Source organism: Silene latifolia, chromosome 5 (genome assembly GCF_048544455.1).
Source record: "Silene latifolia isolate original U9 population chromosome 5, ASM4854445v1, whole genome shotgun sequence".
In the NCBI taxonomy this organism is placed as follows: Eukaryota; Viridiplantae; Streptophyta; class Magnoliopsida; order Caryophyllales; family Caryophyllaceae; genus Silene; species Silene latifolia.
In genome coordinates this window covers 2,833,983-2,857,370 of record NC_133530.1, presented here as the reverse complement: position 1 = coordinate 2,857,370, position 23,388 = coordinate 2,833,983, and the positions used below count along the sequence as shown (strand labels likewise).

The following is a 23,388-nucleotide window of genomic DNA, read 5'->3' as shown; positions in this document are numbered from 1 at the left end:
CCTTCCAGTCCTTGCGGGAAGAAAGCTTATCAACGAGAGAGGACGCCCGCTCCATCTCGCACGCCGTACCACCCCACCTTACCGGGGTCGATGCCCAAGATGATGAAGCGGCGGAATAAGTTAATCTTGTAGGTACCTCCCCTTAAAAAGACAGAGCCACACGAAGCCAACTATCGTCCTAATGGCCAACGAATGCGGTTGAGCCACGGCGACGTTCACGGCTTTGATGATGGCCGTGACGTATTTATTCAAAGGAAACCGGAGCCCATACTCCGGTGTCCGATATATACGCCGATATGACCCGGAGGAGGGCAACAGACCTTTGACCCTCCCCGGGGATAACAATTTTGTACCCCTCACCGAAGTAGAAATGACCCTCGAAAAGAGTTCCACCCGGAACAATCGGCGAATTTATTGGTCCAGGCACGGTCGGGACCGATCATGCGAGCCTCGCCGTGATCCAGATATGCGGCCTCTCTTCACCGGAAAGGAATCCTTTCCTCACAAATCATCATCAACATCATCATCCTCCTAACCCTCCAGAGCTTTTGGATCGACTTCGGAGACGGAGACCTAGGGCCCCCAAACCTTATCGGGATGGCGTTTAGTATCTCCTCCTCATCAAGACGCGACGGAATCCCCGGCGCAGCTTACTAGGTCCGGCACCAGCAGAAGACATGTTTACAACAAAACTTACAAGTTAAAAAGAGAAAATTTGTTTGTTTACCTTGAAGAAAAATGCTACGCCGGAGTAATGATTCTCGAAAGCTAGAGAGAAGTTTCACAAAGAGGCTAGAAAGAAGAAATTTTTTGAGAAAATGAAATTGGTGCCCAATTTCAGGGATTAACTGCCCTATTTATAGGGGAAAACCCATGAAGAAGGACCAATCGGGGGCACGACCCATGAAACGCCAACCAATCAAAGAAACGGACACGTGTCGGACATGCAACCACGGAATGTCAATCGTTGCAAACAAATTGAACGTCAATCAATGCAACGGTGACCAAGCGTCTTCAACACGCCCCTTCAAATCTCTCTGCCCATTCATCTTCCTCAACAAACTCCTAAGTATCTGTTCTCCGTCGGCCACACGATCAACCAAGTTTGTCGGCACCGACCTACTGGGCAATCAAAAGCACACGGCGCTCACAACCTCGGTCTCGGCCGGTACCACTTTCTTTTCCACACCTGATGTCCATTACACATCCATGTGGAGGGGGATATGGTACGGCCTAAGCAGAGCCGTGCTTGGGAAGAAGAAGCCGGGCGAGAAATTTTTACTTGCGCGAATATACGCTCAACATACATCGGAGCCCATACCACGGCATAGACTACGCTGGGGCAAATTGATGGGGCATATTCTCGCACCACGACTCATCAACATATTGAGCAAGGTCAAAGATATCCACAGCAAGTTAACGGCTTAGACAGCCTAACCGACGCAGCCTGTCGGCCTGTCTCTTGGGTTCCGGCTAGGGCAACTGGCCAGCCGAGGCACACATCCGCGAACTCATATCCAAGACCCCTCGGCGGTGAGTCAACAGGGCCCGCCGGCCTATCATGGGTCCCTCGGCCGAGGGGTAGATCAGTCTTTCCACCTGCTAGCCACTTGGCCACTACGTGACAAAAGGTGAAAGTCTATAAATACTCCTCAACTCTCATTGAGGAGGAGATCCACAATTTAACCTAAGAATCACTATTTATCTGGTAATATCTTCCTTATCTCTCTACAATATATACTTCACCAAGTAACAACAACTTCTCTCTAAGTTTACTGACTTGAGCGTCAGAGTGAGTTCGCTCGGCCCAAAGCCGAGCCCTCAGTTTGTTCATTGTTTCAGGAGACCGCAAGGAGGATTCAACCAAAGACGTCATTCTACAGGCACGGGTGGTAACAAATAACTGCTCTGGAATTACACCCGGAACACTATGTTTTCAATGTTCGATCCAATCCGTATAACTGTTTCAATAGATTGCATTTGCTTTATATTTTCCTTACAAAATAAAATAAATTTAAACTATGCACTAAGACAAAAGAGGTAATATGTATTGCTTAAATTGCTTACTAGAATGATCATGCACTCATACAAATTCATATGGGCCAGCCCAAACTAGCCAATATAATACGGAGTACAATTTAACCCATAAGATTAGTGATTGTCCAACAAATTGGATATGTGGTTATTTGAGCAACGGAATATTCTTTAGCAAATTATTGTTTAGGATGGTGCTACTATCTTTCTTTAACCACAAAATCTCTTTAAAGACGGCACATATCCGTCTATAATTAAAGACAGGTCAAATACAATACCACATTCTTAATAGGACAAACAACAAGTAGGGTGATGGGGGTAAAAAATGTCACAACTTTGAAGCTATTGACCCGTCTTTTGTTATAGACGGACATATCCGTCTATAGCAAGACTAGTTATTCTTTAGCGGGCATTCGGCTTTTATTCTATTCATCCCACATAAATATATTTGACCAATATTAAATTGAAGGTCTTAAGTCCTACTGTAACTCCTCAGCTGTAGAGATGAGTAGATGACAATGAATCGGGTTCGGGTTAGGTGAAGTGGTGAAGCCCCATCCATTATTCATCAGTAGCTTTGAAATCTCATCAAACCCATTTGTCATCCGCCATCTACCCATCCATTATCCGTGGATGAAAAGAGTGGACGAAAAACGGGTAATTACGTATATCGATATACTTATGGTTAAAATTAAAAAGATGGCCGCCTTTTAATTCACTAAAAAAATTAAGTTAGATAAGTATTTTGGTTTAAGTTTCTAGGAGTCACTTTCATTAAATAGTTATTTACAAATAGAGAAAACTAGAAAAATTGAATATTTTATATATTAACATTGTGTTATATATAATTATTTTCTATAAATAATAAAGATATCGGGTGATGATCATGGATAAATGATGGGTGAAAGTTTTTTTATCTAACCCACCCTCTATTATTCATTTCATCTATCATCCATCCATTCATCATTCATTTATGTCAAAATTTCATCTGACTTTTAGTGTCCGGTGGAACGGATACGGGTGAAATTAACATTTTTACTCAACATAATCCCATAGATAAATAATCCTACATGTCACATTCTCATTGGTCAGCTGACTACCACAGGCACACACTACACTACCTTAACCATCTAACATGAGACAAACCGTGTGTTTGTTTTTAACTCGTTTTTACCACAAAACGGTCTTACACAAGAGTCGATAATTCTCCACGTAGCAACTAGCAACCAAAGTAATCAAAGGCAGTTAACCCCCTCAAACATCTCACAAATTTTAATCCATTACCGAAAATACCCCTGCAAAACACAAATACAGATCGTTCAACAACATCAACGCCATACGAACAACTCCTCGAGCTCAATCGATCAACAATGGCGAACGATCTGATGATCGTGACGAATACGCCTGGCAAAAATCTTGTATCTACAAACTTCGCTTATTGTTCTGCCGCGGATCTCCGTCGTCTCGCTGCTCCTGGATCACCCCTTGTTTTTGCAGTCGTCGGCGATTCTTGCGTTCTCTCTATTGCATATCCTTTTTTTTAATTCAATTTATTTGTTTCGTAGCATTACGATTACGATTATGATTATGATTATGATTATGATTATGATGATTGTTTTGAGAGTACGGATGTTAATTGTGTGTTGTTTGTTTTAAATTTATTGCTTTTTTTCATCTGATTATTATGTTAGAAGCTCAGAAATGTAGATTAAGTTGTTTATAATCGGTTTATTGTGTTTTTACTGTGAATTATATTGTTATTGTTGTGCTTTTCCGCCGGATTATTGTGTTAGAAGCATAGGACTCTAGATTTTACCGTCGTAGGAACTAGGAAGTGAAAGTTCTGCTGAATTGGAACGATTTTCAACTATTTTTGATTACTTAATTGAAATTAGGTAGCTTTATATCGATTCTAGCGTGGGTTTTGGTCGATTCAGATGATTATACCCATTTTTGGGCTACTGCAGAGCTATGTTACTCAGACTCGTTTAGAAGTATCTGACATGGGTGCGTGTCCAAGTGTCGGACTCGGCTATTTTTTTTGAAAAATATGCATTTTTTGGTCTAAAATGAGGTGTCCAAGTGTCATACCCACGTCCGAGTGTCGAGTGTTGGACACGGGTACTCGAGGAAATTAGAAGAGTCGGAGTAACATAGGTGCAGAGTTCTGTAGTATTTACTTGTTTAGAGCTGATCCTGTGATTTATAGGAATTTTCTGTGTGTGATTTAGCTACATTTCGTTTCAAGATTGGATTTCGGTTAGCTGTGCTGGATAGGCTTTTGAAATTTTGTTCTGTTTAGCTAGTATGGCATCGCAATTGTTTAGTTTGAGGACATTAAAAATCGTAGAAATCTGGTGGTGTGAGTTGGTATTAAGCCCTATTACGAGTTGTGATCTGTATATTTGGGACTTTTTTTGGTTTACCCCTCTCATCTTGGTTCGTAGTGTTGGTGAGTACTGATGTCTGGTTCGTTACACTTTCAGAATTAGAAAGCCAGCATGAGAATGTGTTTAGTGTGAAGAAAACTAGTCTGTATTATACTCCTTAATGTCCCAAAAACAAGGGTCACTATTTCATTTTGGGTTCTCCCAAAGGCATTGACCACTCTTTAATCTCTATACTATGTGACCAAACCCAATAGTACCCTCTTTTATTAGGTATTTGTTGGTAAGAGTCAAATTAAAGTATAACTTGAGGTCGACCATGAAGGTTATTTTACTCATTTTCTTATGAAAAACCCTGATTGAAAGTGATAGACCTCTTTCAGGAGGGAGTATTAGAAATTTAGAATTGCTTAGGAAGACTAGAATGTTGAAACTTGCCAACATGTTCCATGAGCACTTCTTGGCTGTTATTAAGGTGTCCTTGCTTTAGTAAATCAATTCCCGAAGATATTGGTTATTCCACATTGTAGAGGCTCATGGCGCAATGTGACTTTTGGACGTTTTAATCAAAGCATCATGCAATATATAAATATGAGTTTCTTTCACCTATTCTCATCTGAATTAAGTCTCCTCCTTAACCTTCCGCACTTCGCATGACGACATACCCAATGGGAACATTGGTCTCAATGCTATCCAACGGAAGTTTCTTAGAGTTTCCACTGGAGATAAAATCTCTGTTAAAAGGTTGGCAGCTGTACCTATTCTGAATTTCCTATAGTTTATAATTGCAGTGCTTCGTTCTTGAGACTTGTTTATCTTGCTTTCAGATTCGTCCTACCTGAAGATTTCACTCTCGCATTACTCACACTTGAATTGGACTATGTGTCAAGGGCAAGGGCGTCAAACGAACAGGTCAGTCATTTCCTCTCCACCCAAACTCACTGATTTTATCATGTTTGGTCTGATGGTCCCTGCAATTAGAAATCATACTTCTGTACTCGACATATTAATTCCCTACAATTCTTCTGAAGCTTCTGCTTGATTTGTCTTTGTTCGTCAGATTGATGCTGTTGTTGTGGGCCAACTGCTGAAAAGGAGATTTGTTGACCAGGCAAGTTATTTTTTTGGCCGTGCTTTTTATTGCTTTGCGTTGCGTGTATTCATGTGTTTGAAAACATATAGAAGTTCCAAATTGTGTGCTTGAAATCAGTCTTACTGGAGTGGCGGAGCCTGTGCTCCTACTGAATCGAACTTGTCTTTTTCTGTTTTTGTAGATAAGAGTACTCCTGGGTAGTTTAAGAGCATTATTAACCAGATTTTGTTTTGTATATGGACGTCACGCCCATGGTTTCTTTTCACGTGGGTTTCACCCCATTGTGTCTTCTGTACATGGGTATCACTCTGTTGGCATCCTGTAGTTAATGTCCTCTTTTACCTATGGGAAAAATTGTGCTTGAAATGTGTTTTGGCTACATTTTTACTCCGTGCTTTGTTCATAGATATTGAGTCTTATTCTGATATTGATGTTATCTAATGGAGAAATGGCTGATTTTATCTTTTCGCGCTTCTGAGAAGTATCATTATAAGACAGGTCTATTAACACTCTATTATATTTCTAATCTTGTGGTCTTTTGAAAGATGTTTGCTCACTTTCACACCGTTTTCAGGTCCTGACAGTTGGACAGAAGATAACTTTTGAGTACCTAGGCAACAACTTTCTCATCACAGTCAACCAGGCTGTGGTGGAGGGACAGGAAAATGCCGGTATTGAGAGAGGAGTTCTGTCAGCTGACACATACATTGTATTTGAAGCAGCAGGGGGTAGTGGGATGCAGGTCAAATTTTTGAGCTTGATTTTTTTTTTTTTTTTTTTTTTTTTGTTGTGATTAGCTATTATTGGCAATAGTTTCTGTCTTCAGATTTTGGACACTATTAGATTGCATTATTGCATTATGATGTTGTCAAAACATGGAAAGAAATGATTAACATTTCTTTTACAGATAGTCAACCAGCGTGAATCAGCTAGCAGTAACATCTTTAAGCAGAAAGAATTTAATTTGAAAGCACTTGGTATTGGTGGGTTAAGCGCAGAGTTTGCAGACATATTTCGAAGAGCTTTTGCCTCTAGGGTTTTCCCAGCCCATGTCACTAGCAAGTAATTTATTAACTACAATATTTGTGCTGTAAGTTCCGTGAATTTGACTGTCTCTCATATATATGTCATTATTTCCATAGGTTGGGTATCAAGCATGTAAAAGGAATGCTTCTCTATGGTCCTCCTGGTACTGGAAAGACTCTGATGGCACGGCAGATCGGGAAGATGTTGAATGGAAAAGACCCAAAGGTAACTGCATTGGAGTTTTATAGGCTTCTTATTTCACTTTTATCACTGCATTTTTGCGGACTCGGATATTCTGGACTACGTTTCTGGAAATTCTGTTGCTTTAGAGTGGGCAATGATGCTATTAGGTTAGCTGTTGTTCTATGTTAATTCAAAACTTCTCGTAGCTATGGTGTCACGTGTCAGACATGACTCGCTGGTTACACAATATAGAACACAAGTCTCGGACACGTTGAAATCAGATTTCAAAGACGTCGAATCATACCAAGAAGAGAAAGGAAATCGGAAAAGGATATAAGACCGGGGTGGGTGAAAACGAAAAGAGTTAAATTTCCTCACTTTTTTTGGTGCATGGACCATGGTTTGCTGAAATATTTGGAAGTAGCATTAAACTTATTGGACCTTTATCGATTGTATTTCATTCCTTATGCAAAATAGATCACGAATTGATAATAATGTGATATTTATCAAAAATGTATATATATTTTTAGGAGGCGTTGAATTAATTTAGTATTTTACAAGTTGAGTCGTGTCCGTGTCTACATTATTGGTGATGACACTTGTTTGACTGTAGGTATTTGCTTCATTTTGAAAATTGAGTGTCAGAAACTCAACATCGTGAGGACGTGAGTCTGAGGGTTAGCTTCTCCTTGGAGTGCCATAATTTTTAACATGAAACTCAGATATATAGTTGTTTAAGTGATAATCGTCACTCTCCCCGTTATGTTGAGTTTAGGTTGTAGCGGTAAAGCAGGGTTGGGTATGTAATTTGAAACTTGACGTGTCATCTTTTAGTGAGATGTATATCAAGATATGGAGTGAAATACAAATTAGAATTATGGTAAGACTGGTAACTCGCTCCATGTTGTGTGGAGATTTCTTCAGAAATTGAAAAAGATTTGGGGCAGGGGAAGAGAATGAGGGGGGAGGTTAAAAGTGAAAATAGTGAAGAAGTGGGAAGTCTTGGAAAATTGTTTAATCTTGATCTGTTTGAGTACATGTGAGACAGTCTCAAAACAGTGTCAAACTGAGAAAACGGAGCTCAAATCACTTGATATGGCTTACTTTGTATTCTCTTACTGTAATCTCACTTAAATCTGTGTTTTGTTAGCACTAATATTATCACAAACACTCTTTCTTGTATATAGACCTCTTGGCTTCGGTGGTGTTGAGCATGACATTAAATTTAGGTTAGTGACTTGATCTAGGAATCAGCCATCATGCCTAATTTCGGATGTAAGCTATAGACTATAAAGTGGCCTATACCGCTCAAATGCTTCTCAGTATCCTTCAAAACCTTGATTACTCGGTCCAGATGCGGTGTCATAGCCGATATTTAATACCATGACGGATGAATTTACCTAGTTCAACTTGAATTTGTAAAACTGTCAGTTTTTTTTTTCTTTTGCAGTTTTGAAAGGCTGGTTTGCTCCTTTTTGGTGTATTTATATATTTATTGACTAATCCTGTTCATAAACTATGACACACATAAAAATACTAACGTACAGAGTGTCCTAGCCTGGGTTAAATGGTTGTGAGCAGATCATGCTATTACTGTTGTGAAATTTCTTCCTGCTGACCAACCACATATTTTGCTGGTTTAGTAATTACAAGTATTTGTGCTCAGATTGTTAATGGGCCAGAAGTACTCAGCAAGTTTGTTGGTGAGACTGAAAAAAACATCAGGGATTTATTTGCTGATGCTGAGCAAGACCAGAGAACTCGAGGTATATTCGGATACTTTCCACATTAGCCTGGTGGTTGTGCAATTATGCTTGTTCACAGTTATCTGTTGAAAATATATCGTGGATTCTCTTTTGCTGCTTATTTGTTTTCCTATTGTAAGCTCTCTGTTCATGTTCCCAGGGGATCAAAGTGACCTGCATGTTATCATCTTTGATGAAATCGATGCTATTTGTAAGGTGAGTTTAACTTTCATTCTTGATTCTTGATATTTTATCGTCATTATATGTGGCAATTTGAGTAGAAATTCAACATGTCATGACCTTACTGATTTTGAATTGTATTTGCTTTCTTTGTATCTAACCACACCCATCCGGATATACTATATCCGATTATATCCAACTTTCCATTTGCAAACTAATTAAATTAAAAAATTCTAAGGTTGGGTGGATCTGCGACTGGTGGAGTGGTGGATTGTCCTGCTGTTTGCTTATCGGTCCGCATACGTTTACTCTTTAATTTCTTTGGGAGATTTGTGATCCAGTAGTAGGCTAGCAGCTGAGATGATGGGTCAATTGCTTTCATCAAAATTTTAAGACTGTTATTCCAAGACATTTTATAGTTATTTATTTGAGAACTATCATATGAAGGCAGGCCTAATATCTCCCTATGCATCTCTACTTGTTCTATGATATTCTACGTAATAATTTGTGATTCATTTATTTGTAGTTTTCAATTTTTATGATTTGCTTCTCTGAAACTTGCAGTCAAGAGGCTCTACGAGGGATGGTACAGGTGTTCATGACAGTATTGTTAACCAGCTCCTAACAAAGGTAGGTTCTGCATCTTGTTTTTTTTTATTTTTTTATTTTTTTAATATCTGACTTCCTTGACTTTATCAGATCTAAGTATATATAGCTGTCCTAATTTTTTAGATCGATGGAGTAGAAGCCCTCAATAATGTACTGTTGATAGGGATGACAAATAGAAAAGACTTGCTTGATGAAGCGCTTTTGAGGTAAGCCGTGCTCTTTTACCAACTCTTATGATGCTCACATAGCTCAGTTTGCACTTTTAAACCGATGGTGGAGTCAACTTAGATGTTCTCTGAAAATAGTTTTCCTTTTCTTCAGGCCTGGTCGTTTAGAGGTCCAAGTGGAGATCAGCCTCCCGGATGAAGCTGGTCGTCTGCAAATTCTAGAAATTCATACCAACCAGATGAAAGAAAATTCTTTTCTTGCACCAGATATCGATCTAGCTGAACTGGGTATGTTGTTTACAGTTTGGACTGCATTCTAAAAGATATCTCTGGTTGCCTTCTCATGTTATGGGTTGTAGTGAAGATGTTGTATCTCAGTCATTTGGTCCGTAGATCAGAGAGTCATCAGACAATTAACGTAAAACTTACTTACATGTATCTTTGTCTGTGTTCAAATCAGACTATTTTATGCCTTCGTTAGTTTAAAAATACAGAATAAAATTCCAAAAATAACAGAAAATTGGCAGAGGAATGACAAACATGGAGGATGGAGAAGTTAAAAGGTGGAAGAGGGAGTGATGAGACTGCAGATTAGTTTAGGATGATAGCATTTGGGCAAAGAGGAGATTATGCTGTAGACCAACACTGTATGCTAGCCTGAAGGGTAAAATGATCTTATTCAATGTTAGAAACATGTTAGGTTATTTTAAAGTTTAATCCCTGCTTTTTCTCTTCCATTTTAATCTACACAGCATCTCTATGTGAATATTTTCCGTTGTCTACTAGGTTTTGCGTATTATAAGCTATTATATCAGTGGGAAACACTTAGCGTAGGAGATAGCACGGCAATCAATAAGAGAATTAAAGGACTTAAGCAGCCATCTTTTGTTCAATTATTTGATTTTAGTTGTACTTGTCTTTCTTGTATATTAGTTAAAATTTTGTGCATGCATGTGAGGTATTGTGTGCTCAGTGAGCATGGAACTCCCCCCTCTCTTTCTCTATGTATCTGATTTCGGACTTTTGGCCATGTTGCACTATTGTAGCTGCCAGGACAAAGAACTACAGTGGTGCAGAACTTGAAGGTGTTGTAAAGAGTGCTGTTTCATATGCGTTGAACCGACAGTTAAATATGGATGATCTTACAAAGCCAGTGGATGAAGAAAATATAAAAGTTACCATGGACGACTTTCTTAATTCCCTTCGTGAAGTTGTACCCGCGTTTGGAGCATCAACTGGTGACCTTGAACGCTGCAGGTGATTATATACATTCTGACCCTTCTATCAAGTGCATTGTTGATGTCCTCTAGACTCTTGTTTATCTTACATTCAACAACAACAACAACAACAACAACATCAGAGCCTTAATCCCAAAATGATTTGGGGTCGGCTGACATGAATCATCCTTTCGAACCGTTCATGGGTGAACGCACGCCTCAAAATGCGAATAAAAAAGGGAAGATGAAAAACAAAAGGAAGAACGAAAATGTAATGGAAAGTCAAGGTAGACTTAGGAGTTTTAAAATCGAATTGTTTATCTTACATTCATCTAAATTTTTTTGATATTTGATTTTTCTGCTTTATATGGGTTCCTTGCAAACATGTAGGCTTAATGGCATGGTGGATTGTGGTGCACGTCATGAACATATTCAACAGCGCACTATGCTATTGGCAGAGCAAGTAAAACTTAGCAAAGGCAGCCCACTCTTGACTTGTCTTTTGGAAGGTCCCAGTGGCAGGTAAATACTTTATCTTCCTTCTTACATTAGTGGTCTTGACTTATACTTTAGTAACCTGTTAAATTTTTCTTGATACAGCGGGAAGACTGCAATGGCTGCTACAGTTGGTATTTGTAGTGATTTCCCATATGTCAAGATTGTAAGTTAACTATTGGTTGGTTTTACTATATTCCTTAAGTAGTTTCGTTTATTTTAACCCTTCTTTCGTGTATAAACAGGTATCGGCTGAATCCATGATTGGTCTTGCCGAGAGTACGAAATGTGCTCGCATTGTCAAGGTTACAGCTTTTCCTTTGTATTGCTCTGTTTTTATTTTTGCGGACTGCTGTATGCGACGATAAGCCTTTACCCTTTAAACTTTAAAGGCTCCGGTCCCCTTACCGCAAATAAGTGACTGCAAGGGTTTATCTTTTACCGCAGAATCTTCAATGCATGTAAAATTATTCGTGGCTGTTGATTGCCATTTATGGTGTTTCTCATCCATATGGCATTATTTAATTGTGGATTCTATTTCTCCTTCCCTAAGGTTCTCAATGTTGATGATTGTTAATTTATGTATTTTCATTGTTATTGACAGGTTTTTGAGGATGCTTACAGGTCACCCTTGAGTGTTATCATTCTTGATGACATTGAAAGGTAACTTCGTATTATAGATGATATTTTTCTTCGGACTATTACTTTTCTAGTTAGGCTTACATTGGCTCAACTGCTATCTTGCAGGCTAGTCGAGTATGTGGCTATTGGCCCTCGGTTTTCAAATATTATCTCTCAGACACTGATGGTCCTTTTGAAGCGACTCCCTCCACTGGTAAGTCTGAGTGAGTTCTTGTACTTCACATATAGGAGGGGTAATCTTAATACTCCCTCTGCTCACTAGGAAAGTTCCGTCTTTCATCTTATAATGTCCACATTTAGCACTTGTTTGGATGAAGAGATTTGGAGGGAAAGGAAGGGGAGGGGGAGGGAGGGAGGGATAGTGGGATACAAAACTTTTGTTTGGATAGCAAATAGGGTTGGAGGGAATGGAAGGGAAGGATTTGGAGGGATTTATATTCCTTCCTCCAAGTAATCAAAATTCTTCCACCATAGGAAAGATTTCGAAGGAAAACTCCACTTCTTCATTCTCCCTCCTCGGCTTCCCCTCCCCTCCACCCCCCTCCTCTCCCTTTCCCTCCACTTTTGCTATTCAAACACACTCTCAAGGTTCTGACTTAGAATCTTTCTTCATATGTTGGTTATCGACTTAGAATCTTTCTTCATATGCTGGTTATCTGTGGTCACTGTGATATATGAGTAATATGAACCCACGTTGTATCGTTACTTTCATTTTCCTTCACATGTTACTTGGTTTCTGAATACTTGTGTGAGTTGTGCCCACACAAGTAGGAACTCTATTATTATTGGATGAATGATCAGCTATCTGGAGACACTTCGGTGACCTTTTCTGGAAAACGAGTGAAAATATCCCATAATACCCATCTTCACCAAAATAATGCTGTACATTCAGTTTACCATATCACTCTATTTTAATAGAGGGTATGTACACTAGATAGGAGTATATAATCTAGAGTTACTTGAGATAGAAATTGTTAGATTCTTTTCAGGTAAATTAAAATGTAATAGTGATCATTTTTTCGAAAGACAATTTTTTTTTCATACGCTGAAATAACCTTTTGACTAATATCTATATTTCGTCTGAAGTTGAAGGCTTTAGGTACCCAAAATATTGACAAATTATAACATATTTTCTAGCCATAAACTCCCTAATAGGCCTAAGTCCTATGATGTGGCTGTACTGGGTGGAGGACAATGAACGCCCATGCAAGCTTTCTCAAACATAAGAATTCGCTGCTTACTAGCCTACTAGGACACGGGCTCAGATGCGCAAGGCTTCACAAACTTATTCTTCTATAGTTCCCAATTTTTTTTCAAATTTTTGTCTATTTCACCCCCAATGGCCTAAGATGGCTCCCCATCCAGGCAAGAAAATGTGCAACCCCTCTATTTTTTTGCTTTGCCATGTTTGTGCCCTTGCTAAATTATTTTGGGATATTCTCATTTGTACCCCTCAACTTTTTCATTCTCATTTGTACCCCTCTTTTTTTGAGAAAAAACTTTGACTAGCAATAACTCTTACCTATGACTTCGTAAAAGGTAAATTCTTTTTCATATTGTAGGTCTTTGCAAGATCTTCGGTTTGAAAAAAAAAAGAGAAATCATTGTTTTTTGAAATTGTAGTCGGGAATTATGTTCGGTCAAAGACTTTTGACGAAATAAACTTTGACTGACTAGAACTCCCGGGTACAAGTTCCGAAAACGATGATTTTTTTTTTCAAACCGAAGATCTTGCAAAGACTTACAATATGAATATTTTTTTTTTACCGTTTTCCGAAGTTGTGGCTGAGAGTTATTGCAAGTGAAAGTTTTTTCTCAAAAAAGAGGGTACAAGTGAGAAAATGAAAAAGTTGAGGGCTACATATGAGAATATCCCTATTGTTTTTTAAAAGGTAGTTGCTCAAAACAAGATTTTTATGTGATGGTTGGTTCATAAAAAGGCTCATGTGTATCTCTGCCCAAGAAAATTTATCACTAATAGTTAAGTCTTTCTTCGAAGGAAGTAGATGGCAGTTCTCTCAATATCCGTATTACCCAATATGAAGTAGATTCTCATACATTATGAAATGGAGAATAGATAGTTTGCGCTTTCTTTTACGTTCAAATTGCTGAAGTATTTCCACAAGACATTATTAAAGGTTTAATATATGTAGAGGAAGAGGTACAGAGCACAAATCTCAAGTACCTGTCTATATTTGTTTCAGGGAAAGAAACTTCTTGTGCTTGGGACAACTAGTGAAGTAGGTTTCTTGGATTCAATTGGCATTCGAGACTCCTTCTCAGTCACATATCGTGTCCCTACTCTAAAAACTGAAGATGCGCGAACGGTAAATCTTTTACTTATTTGTAGTCGAGCAAAAGATATAAGTTTGGAGTGTGTAGTTTTCTACTTTTCTTGCTGTTTTCCTTCGTACTTTGTACTCTCACCTGACTTCTCCTCCTAGATGCAACTTTTGTGCATGTCCAACTTCCCGACTTCTGAAAGTATTTGGGACATTTAATAATAATGCCTTCATTTCTGTGCATATTTTAGACCAAAATGCAGAACACAGTCCATGGGGATATCTTGCCCCGTTGGAAACTTAAACTTGGTACTGGTATACACTTACAATTAGTCTCATTGTAGACGGGTATATCCGTCTAAAGATGTAGACGGGTCAAATATATCACCACTTTCATAATAAGACAACCTCCACCATTCCACTTGTTTGTTTTATTATGAAAGTGGTGACATATTTGACCCATCTACAACGATTTTGTGAGACACTTCATAGATAAAAATTTCCAAAGTGCAAGATTGGGAAAAATATCCACAAAAAAGTATTAAAAATAGTTTCTTGTGTCCGGGGACCCCGAATCGTTCAAGTTAGCTCCACAATGGGTGAAGCAGCCTGTACAACGTGGTTTGATGTTCGACTTGGCAAACCTTTTAATTATCTGACCTTTAATATGTATTCTCTTTTCTTTTTCTTCAGGTGTTGAAACAACTCAATGTATTCTCAGACGATGATATAGATTCAGCTGCAGAAGCCCTTGACGATGTAAGTTTCCGCTCCAAATCTTATTTAATATTTTTTTCTCATAAGAAAAGCTTTGGATGGTGATACGGAGCTAGAACGGTCGGATCTCTAATTGGATTTTCTTTGTGGCAGATGCCGATCAAGAAACTGTACATGTTAATTGAAATGTCTGCTCAAGGCGAGCAAGGTGGCAAAGCTGAGGACATTTACTCAGGCAAAGAGAAAATCGACATCTCTCATTTCTATGAATGTCTTCAAGACATTGTCCGATACTAATGTCCGAGCAATGACACTTTGTATTTGAATTTTGATTGTCATGATCATTAAACAGAGGTTTATTGCTATGCTTTTGCTTATTTATATGAGGTTGGTTGGTTTAAGATTCGGCTTGTTAACTTTATTCCTCGAGGATTATTTACCGGGTCCGAGTGTTTTTGAAGGCCGGTAGTCCTATGATGGTTTTATATAGCCTTAGTTGATAATTGATATGTATTCGTGAATATCGTGACCCTGTAAATTTTAAATTCGTGTTTATATATTTTGCGAACTTATTTGTGTATATTGTTATCATTTTAGTATTTAGTTTTACCAAATGGGATTAAAAGCGATTATCCCATCTCAAATATAAAGAACGCATGAACTCTTACCATTGAGGACGAATAAGGAGTTCCATAGGTTATGATGTCGCTCTGAAAAAAGTTGGTATGAAACTCTTACCTTTGCTATTGCGCGTGTATCATTAACATTAAGAGTCTCATTCACTGCGTTCTTGCTCAAGTTCTGAAGTGTTTTCAACTCAAACATTGGATTAGGAATAGTGTTGAAGATATCACTGAATTAGCGGCAAACTTTCACTGCATTTCTTTTGCTTATGTTTCTAGAATTTGTAATAAAGCCGCTCATAGGTTAGCTAAGCGTGCTACTAAATTGTAGAACTTTTTTAACTCGATTGTCAAAAAAAAAAAAAAAAGTCCCATTCGTCTATCCCAATTTTATTTCCCGTATTTTGTTGCACCATCTCTTTATTTGTCGCATAAGCACTAATGATTAAAGATAATTGTGCAAATATAACGAGCGAGATATAAAATGAGACACAAAAATGGGATTGTAGGACTCCTGAACTTGAGTTCCGTGTCGAGTCAACTTTTGCAAGCTCTAAGGTGTAACTTTATATTATGCAACTTTTTTTTTTTAAACGATTAGAAAATTTAGTGTGACAATGTCTTGAAGATCGACACTTCATAGAAATGAGAGATGTCGATTTTCTCTGATAAGGCTGAATGTAACACGAAACGTACAATTAATAATATGAGAAGATTGGGAACATGGAAATTACGAATAAAAGCTGGGAAAACAGTATCAAATTTATTCAAACATCAACACTTGTAGGCAGTGGATTAATACATAAAAAGTAATTAATTAAGCTCATTATAATTAAGCTTAATGATAATACGGCCTAAATGAGGCGTCATCAGCGGCTTAGTGAGAGCAGCAGCTGCAGCTAGCGCATGCGCAGCTAGGGCCGCACTTGCAACTGTCGCACTCTCCTGCATCCATGACCTGGCAGTCGACATCACTGCAAATGAATCATAAAGTTCTGTCAGTAACTTAGTAATATACCGTGGTTATGAAGTTAATTACATGCTTGATTCATTGTACTACTCTTAAGAATTTATACGAAAATAAATTGATACGTAAATTATAAACGCGACATTATTGGCATGAATTTGAGTTAGGGTTTTAGAAATTACTAATTCTCGATCAAGTTGATGCCATACTGGTTTCCCTTCCTGCAAAATCGGAAACAACATTAGTTGATGCCATACGAGGTCAAATATATGCAACCTTACTAGTATATATGTATCTAAATCACTAAATGATTGTGTCGAGAATTATATTAACCAAGTCTTACAAGAATTTCGTCATATTTTAGAGCAAAATATGTAGAAATGAATTCAAAACGTGATCAAAGTTACTTACACACAGTTGGTCTTGTCAGAACAGTCACAGTTTGCGCACATGCCAGACATTCTGATAAAGATTAGTAGTAATCAAATAACTCGGAAAATTATAAGGTATGTGATGTTGTATGTTGCTTAATGTTTATGATATGAAGATATACGTAAAATGGGTTGGTATTTATAGGTGAATGAAGATGAATAAATTAGCTAAGCTAGTTGGTTTTATTAGCTTTTGAAAATAAAAGAATTTGGCCTTATTGTATTGTTTTAATCCGCACATATCCCTTTCATCAAGTTAAACCATCCAAATCGAATAACTTTATTGCACGTCAATCATGATAAAATTGATAACCATTGAAAATGGCATAGAAGAATAACATAACTTGGTTATATTTTTATTTTATTGTATAGAGTTTATTTTTAGTAATGAACATAGAAGCATGGGGCTAATGGACTTGTCAAAAGTCAAACTACGCATAAAAGCAAACCAAAATAAAATTAGGAAAATTTTCATTTCAAATGGGCATTTTCCTTTTGAAATTAAAATGGATAAAATATAAATATTTTCTGATAAAATGCATGCTATTATAAGTTTATTGTAAAAAAAAACCCGACAATTTTAGTTATAACATTTTTATCATAAAATGATCACGTTTATCATAAAACGTTGACATTTTCTCGTTTTAAGTTAAAACCGTTTTAAAAGAGATTTACTGAATTAGGGAGTTATAATTTAGTCCATCTAGTAGAATTGTGATACTATATAAGTTGAGGTATAACTTGTAAGTATAAAATTAAACAAAATTACAAAACTAAAAGGTTCTCGTAATTTTGATCGTCAATAATGAACTCGGAGTAAATAAAGTGGAGAAATGTATTGACTGATTAAGAGACATGATTACACTTGAGGGTGATATATAGACAAATTTGTAACAACCTATATAACTAACTCTTACCAAGGTTGTCTAGTTAGTTAAGGAGGTGTGTTTGGTTTATTTAGGGTTGTAAACGAGCCGATCTGAGCTCGAGCTTTGGTTGACTCGAGTTCAGCTCAAAAAATTTAGCTCGAGTTCAGGCTCGGCTCGAAACTTGTCAAGCCTAAAAAATTGAAGCTCGAGCTCGGCTCGAGTTCGAATCGAGCTCATTTTGTCTTTATATTATTTTCGCACGTAGGCTTTTTGGGGTTAGATAAAGCAGCCAGAGGATATTTGATGGTGTCGGTATGCGATAAATCAGCCTTGTCCGAAAAAAGGAAAATCGTGAAAAATAAATTAATACTTGTTATTTGGGGCTGAAATCGAATATGGTAACTCCTAAAGTGACCTCGGACGCGTGGTATAATATCGGGAGAAAAAGAAACGTTACCCGATAGGACCGCTCGAACGACTCATGCACGATCTGTCGGGTTCCAGGGTTACGGAACAAAAATGTCCAGAAATTGCACGAAGGTTTCCCCGGATTGATAAAGTGGCCACGCAAACTTTGAGGAGCAACAAAGGACATTCGATTTTGCCGGTATGCAATAAATCAGTCTCGGCTGAAAATAGGAAAATCGTGAAAAATGAATTAATGCTTGTTATTTGGAGCTGAAATTAAATCGAATATGATAACTCCTAAAGTGACCCCGGACACATGGTAGAGAAACCGGGAGAAAGATAAACGTAGCCTGGTACGACCCTCTCGAAAGTTCAGGATCGGCTAGAAGATTGTCGAGCCAAAAAATTGAAGCTCGAGTTCGGCACGGTAAAAGCTCGAGTTTGAATCGAGTTAATTATGTCTTAATATTATTTTCGCTTTCTCAGTTTTGAATCTAATTGAATATAATTATTTTTAAATAACAAATAAGATTATAAAATACTAATAAATATTATATTATAATATACTTACAAATGACTAAATAACCTATAAAATAAAATAAAATTAATATTAAAGTATAAAAGCTATACAAAAAAATTATAAACGAGCCTAAACGAGCTTCCAAGCCGAGCCTGGTTGAGCTCGGGCTAGGCTCGCCAACCTCGACTCGAGCTCGAGCTCGTTTTGACGAGCACAAACCGTGTTTTGACCGTGTCGATTCCAAGGACTCGTTGAGGCGGCTCAAATGATTTACAACCCTAGGTTCATTCATGAAATACATGATTTCTAGCAATGTGTATACCTCATTGACTCTAAGGGCATTAAGGCAATAACAATAGAGGTTTGTTAATAAATTTGTAAGATGACATGTCAATTATTTTAGAGGTGATGGGGCATATTCTGCACCCGCTGACCGAGTCAACATATTGAGCAGAGTCAAAGATATCCACAAGCAAGTCAACGACTTAGACAGCCTAACCGACGCAGCCTGTCGGCCTGTCTCTTGGGTCCCGGCTGGGGCAACTAGCCAGCCGGGGCACACATCCGCGAACTCATATCTAAGACCCCTCGGCGGCGAGTCAACAGGGCCCGCCGACCTGCCATGGGTCCCTCGGCCGAAGGTAGATCAGTCTTTCCACCTGCTAGCCACTTGGCCACTACGTGACAAAAGGTGAAAGTCTATAAATACTCCTCAACTCTCATTGAGGAAAAGATCCACAATTTAACCTAAGAATCACTATTCATCTGGTAATATCTTCCTTATCTCTCTACAATACATACTTCGCCAAGCAACACATCACTTATCCTCTTAAGTTTACTGACTTGAGCGTCAGAGTGAGTTCGCTCGGTTCAAAGCCGAGCCCTCAGTTTGTTCATTGTTTCAGGAGACCGAAAGGAGGATTCAACCAAAGACGTCATTCTACAAGCACGGGTGGTAACAAGTAACTGCTCTGGAATTACACCCGGAACAATTGGCGCCGTCTGTGGGGAAAGACACTAGAAGCTAGTCACATTCATTCCCAAACAAAAAAAAACACAAAACAAAAACCCACCCAAAAAGCTAAGAAGATGTCGAAACAACCAGAGAAAGTGCTGGTGGAAAATGAATTCTACCAAGACGACACATTCCACAACTCAGAAATCGGGCAGTCCCCCACCGGCCGTATCACTGATACGACGAACGGGATGCCAAAGGAACAAGATACACCGCTGCCCGCCGACCAGGTCACCATCATGGGACATGTGGTTGATGCAGCAAAACTGAAGCTACTCCTGGACCTAATTGGTAGTACGCCGACTCACACTGTCACACCGACAAAAGCGGCGGAACCCGTCCAGGAGACCAGGCCCAAAATGTGACTCAGAAACTTGAACGGAGCACTAGGGGAAGCGACCTGTCAAGACGCCGGGGAGCCCAGTGCTAGTGGTAGACCTGAGTCCTTCCCGCACTCGCGGGAGGACGGCGTCGCCGCAGCACCGACGAGGCACGCCCTAGAGGAGTGAAAGAAGTCCGACTCACCAGAGTCGGAGAAGAAGCCCGACTCACCAGAGTCGGAGAAGAAGCCCTTCCCGCCACGGGGAGAGGAGCCGGACTAGGGATGCGAGGAGCCGATCGCCGCGTGTCGTTCGACACGTGGTCAGACAGCCCCTCAGTGCCTACGTCCTAGAGACCCCGGTGCCGACTAAGCTAAAGCTGCCACCCATATCATAAAAAGGAGAAGGCGACCCAGCCGACCACGCCGAGGCTTTCGAGTCTTACATGTCGGTTTGGGAGCAACCTGATGAGGTTTGGTGCCGAGTCTTCCCGACGACACTGCATGGGATGGTACAAAGCTGGTACAAGGGGCTGCCCAACGGGTCGATTATAGCGGCGGAGGTGCCCAAGACAACTGTGGGCACCCCGACACATGTTTATATCTAATGAAGAATCGTCCAAGTTTTCCATCAAAGTGTTCATTCCCCCCCCCCCCCCCCATAGTCACTATCAAGAAGTAGACGCCACGACAGTCACCCCAAAAGGTAGACGCCACGTCAGTCACTATCAAGAAATAGACGCCACGGCAGTCACCCCAAGAGGTAGACGCCACGGCAGTCACTATCAAGAAGTGGACGCCACGACAGTCACCCCAAGAGGTAGACGCCACGGCAGTCACTATCAAGAAGAAGACGCCACGGCAGTCACCATCAAGAAGTAGACGCCACAGCAGTCACCCCAAGAGGTAGACGCTACGGCAGTCACTATCAAAAAGCAGACGCCACGGCAGTCACTACCAGCGCAGTTGATACTCGCAAAAGCGATCAACATGCCTTAGGAACGTTAAACACAGTTGAGATACGCATTCTAACTGCCTCGGCCAGGCCGAAGGTAAAAACGAAAAAGCGCTCAATATAACGTAAGAAGACAAGTGAAGAATGGTGATCAAAGCCCCGGCCAAGCCGAGGGCCAATAAACAAGCTTTATTAAAAATGATTGCAAGGAGAATACAGACGATGGCCGTCCCCATAGGGATAAGCCAAAACACAACCTACCAAAGTTGTACAAAATACAAGGAAAAGAAAAGCAAAAGGTTACAGACATATCATTTGAAGCGCCAAAAGATGGCAGGGAGGAAAGGCTTAATAATTGGCCCCGAACAGTGAAGCTATCCGAGACGCCGGGTGAGCTCGGTGACGACCGCCCGTCTCCCTATGCCTGTTGCTTGCTTGCCATCGCGCTGCGTTAGCAACATCGTCTTTGATGGGCGACCCGAGAAGCTGTCTTGGCGGTCTCGGCTTTCTCGGCGACCTCGGCCTCGGCTTTCTTGGCGGCCTCGGCCTCGTTTGCCTTCATCCTCTCGGCTTACTCCTTGGCGCCTTAGTCTTCTCGGCAAGGGGTCCCTTCTCCGCGCCACCTCTTCCTCCTTCTTCACCCTTACCTCCTCCTTGGCCTTCTCCTCCGCGGCTTTCTCCTTAGCTTCGAGCTTGTCATCAAGCAGCTCGTCAAGTTTGTCCCACGGAAAGGAGCCATCAAGAGAGAAGAGCTCCTCAATCACTTCCCTGGCAGCTTCTTCGGCCAGGTCCCGGTATTGGGCGCACATGTTAGGGAGGATAACGGTTTGGAGCGTCTCAATATCCTCCTCCCTTTGGGCGATGATAGCATCCTTGTTCCGAACCACCTTCCCCTGGGCCTGAAACATACCCCTCCATTCGTCCCTCTGCTTAGCATAAAGGTCGGCGTGCTTCTGAACGAGGTCACGCCCCTCCAAAGAGCCTTTTAACAACAGCTTCACCGCCGCGGCCTCGGCCTTGGCTCTCTCGGCGAAGGACCTCCTTTTCAGCGTCCTCCCTGAGTTTTCTCTCAGCACGGAATGCCTCCTCAGCCTCAGCCTTGGCCCTCTCAGCTTCCTTGTTCGCAGCGTCGAGTTCGAGCCTGAGCCGCTCGAGCTGTGGGGCAGCTTCAGCAATGGCCTTTTCTTGCTCCACAATAAGAGCACCGGCCGTATCACCCACTTCGACAAAGAACTCCGGCCAAACTCGGGCCCTCCGACTTAATCAGAAGGGGGTAGGTTGAGGGTAGGAGGTGACAACGGTGACATCTTGACCACTTGCCACAGTTTTCTTCACGCACGCCGTTCAATAGTATGACCGGTAGACGGCAGCGGTTGATCTACAAAAATTCAATTAAAGCATCCGTGTCAACATACATGGACATACCAGAGAGCCTGTCATCAGGAACGCCTAATGAACCGGCTAAGTCTGAGCCACAGGATAAATCTGTACCATGCTTGGCCTTCTTGGGCGGAGGACGCATTTCCTTGCCGGCAACAGTAGAAGCATTAGCGTCAGGGGCAGGCTCTTTCCTCTTACGGACAAGGGGAGATCCCTCCGCATCGGAGTCCCCCCCATTGGTAATGTCAATGATCACCACCGTCTCCTTCTGGACTGAAGGGATGGGAGGTGGAACTGATGTCGACGCCGTCGCCGCCGAAGACTTTGTTTTACGCGTTCGGCGCGGCATGTTACTAGCAACCTTCGCCTGGGCCGCCTCCACATTCAAGCCTTTCAGCTGCTGATCCATGAGATCATTCGGCGACGTTCTGCGATCACGGGCTAGAGCCTTAGGATGCAAATCAGCAACGGTCTTGTCCTTGGCAAGCCCCATTCTCCGGAGGATATCCTCAGACAGGTCCGGTCCAAAGTGGTCTGCAAAGGAAACAAAGCAAGAGTTAAGTAGAAGAAATAAATCGAAGTTCAAGAAACAGAAACATTGAGAGCAGAGATGGGCCTCACAACGACCCCACTCACCCTGTGCTAGGGCCGGTTGAGGCCGACATGGCAGAGCAGCTCATCCTGAAGAATGATCTGTGTCGGGGGAATCCATCTCTTCGGCACCCCATTCTTTCTCGCCTCAAAAGCCTCATCGCCGACTTCTCATCCGCATTAAGAGGGACCTTGTTGGCGTCCATCTTAAGCTTATTCCGGGTGACCCATTTGTCATGCTCCGCCTTAGTCTCGCACCGCAAATTAACTTGGTCTTTGGAAGGACCGGGGCAGCGGATAGTCATCCCAAGCACCTCAACGTACACCCACCGATCTTTCCGGTCTTTGCGGGAAGAAAGCTTATCAACGGAGACGTAACCCACTCAATTTGCACGCCGTACCATCCGACGCGACCAAGAAACGACGGCCGAAGGTGGTGAAGCCGACGGAATAAATTAACCGTTGGGACCTCCCCTTGAAGAGACAGAGCGGACAAAGCCGACTATGGTCCTAATAGCCAACGGGTGCAGTTG

General features: G+C 40.7%; 1 protein-coding gene across 1 annotated transcript; it reads left to right on the top strand.

The window, feature by feature from the left end:
• The first annotated feature begins 3,145 nt into the window (after positions 1 to 3,145).
• Positions 3,146 to 15,357, top strand: LOC141656399 (vesicle-fusing ATPase). Its single transcript, XM_074463269.1, has 21 exons — positions 3,146 to 3,562; positions 5,070 to 5,165; positions 5,249 to 5,333; positions 5,482 to 5,532; positions 6,089 to 6,256; positions 6,422 to 6,576; positions 6,657 to 6,765; positions 8,390 to 8,489; positions 8,629 to 8,684; positions 9,213 to 9,278; positions 9,381 to 9,463; positions 9,579 to 9,712; positions 10,471 to 10,681; positions 11,032 to 11,163; positions 11,242 to 11,302; positions 11,382 to 11,441; positions 11,741 to 11,799; positions 11,884 to 11,971; positions 13,983 to 14,105; positions 14,754 to 14,819; positions 14,931 to 15,357. Exons 1-21 carry the CDS (start codon positions 3,405 to 3,407, stop codon positions 15,072 to 15,074), a joined length of 2,205 nt encoding a protein of 734 aa, XP_074319370.1. The 5' UTR covers positions 3,146 to 3,404; the 3' UTR covers positions 15,075 to 15,357.
• The last annotated feature ends 8,031 nt before the right edge of the window (positions 15,358 to 23,388 follow it).

What these genes read in the sequence shown, in the direction of transcription:
- LOC141656399 (XM_074463269.1), top strand. Translation starts at nt 3,405, where the DNA reads ATGGCGAACGATCTGATGATCGTGACGAATACGCCTGGCAAAAATCTT. An exon ending in ATTCTTGATGACATTGAAAG is followed by an intron (nt 11,800 to 11,883) that starts GTAACTTCGTAT and finishes GCTATCTTGCAG; the next exon opens with GCTAGTCGAGTATGTGGCTA. An exon ending in TGAAGCGACTCCCTCCACTG is followed by an intron (nt 11,972 to 13,982) that starts GTAAGTCTGAGT and finishes TATTTGTTTCAG; the next exon opens with GGAAAGAAACTTCTTGTGCT.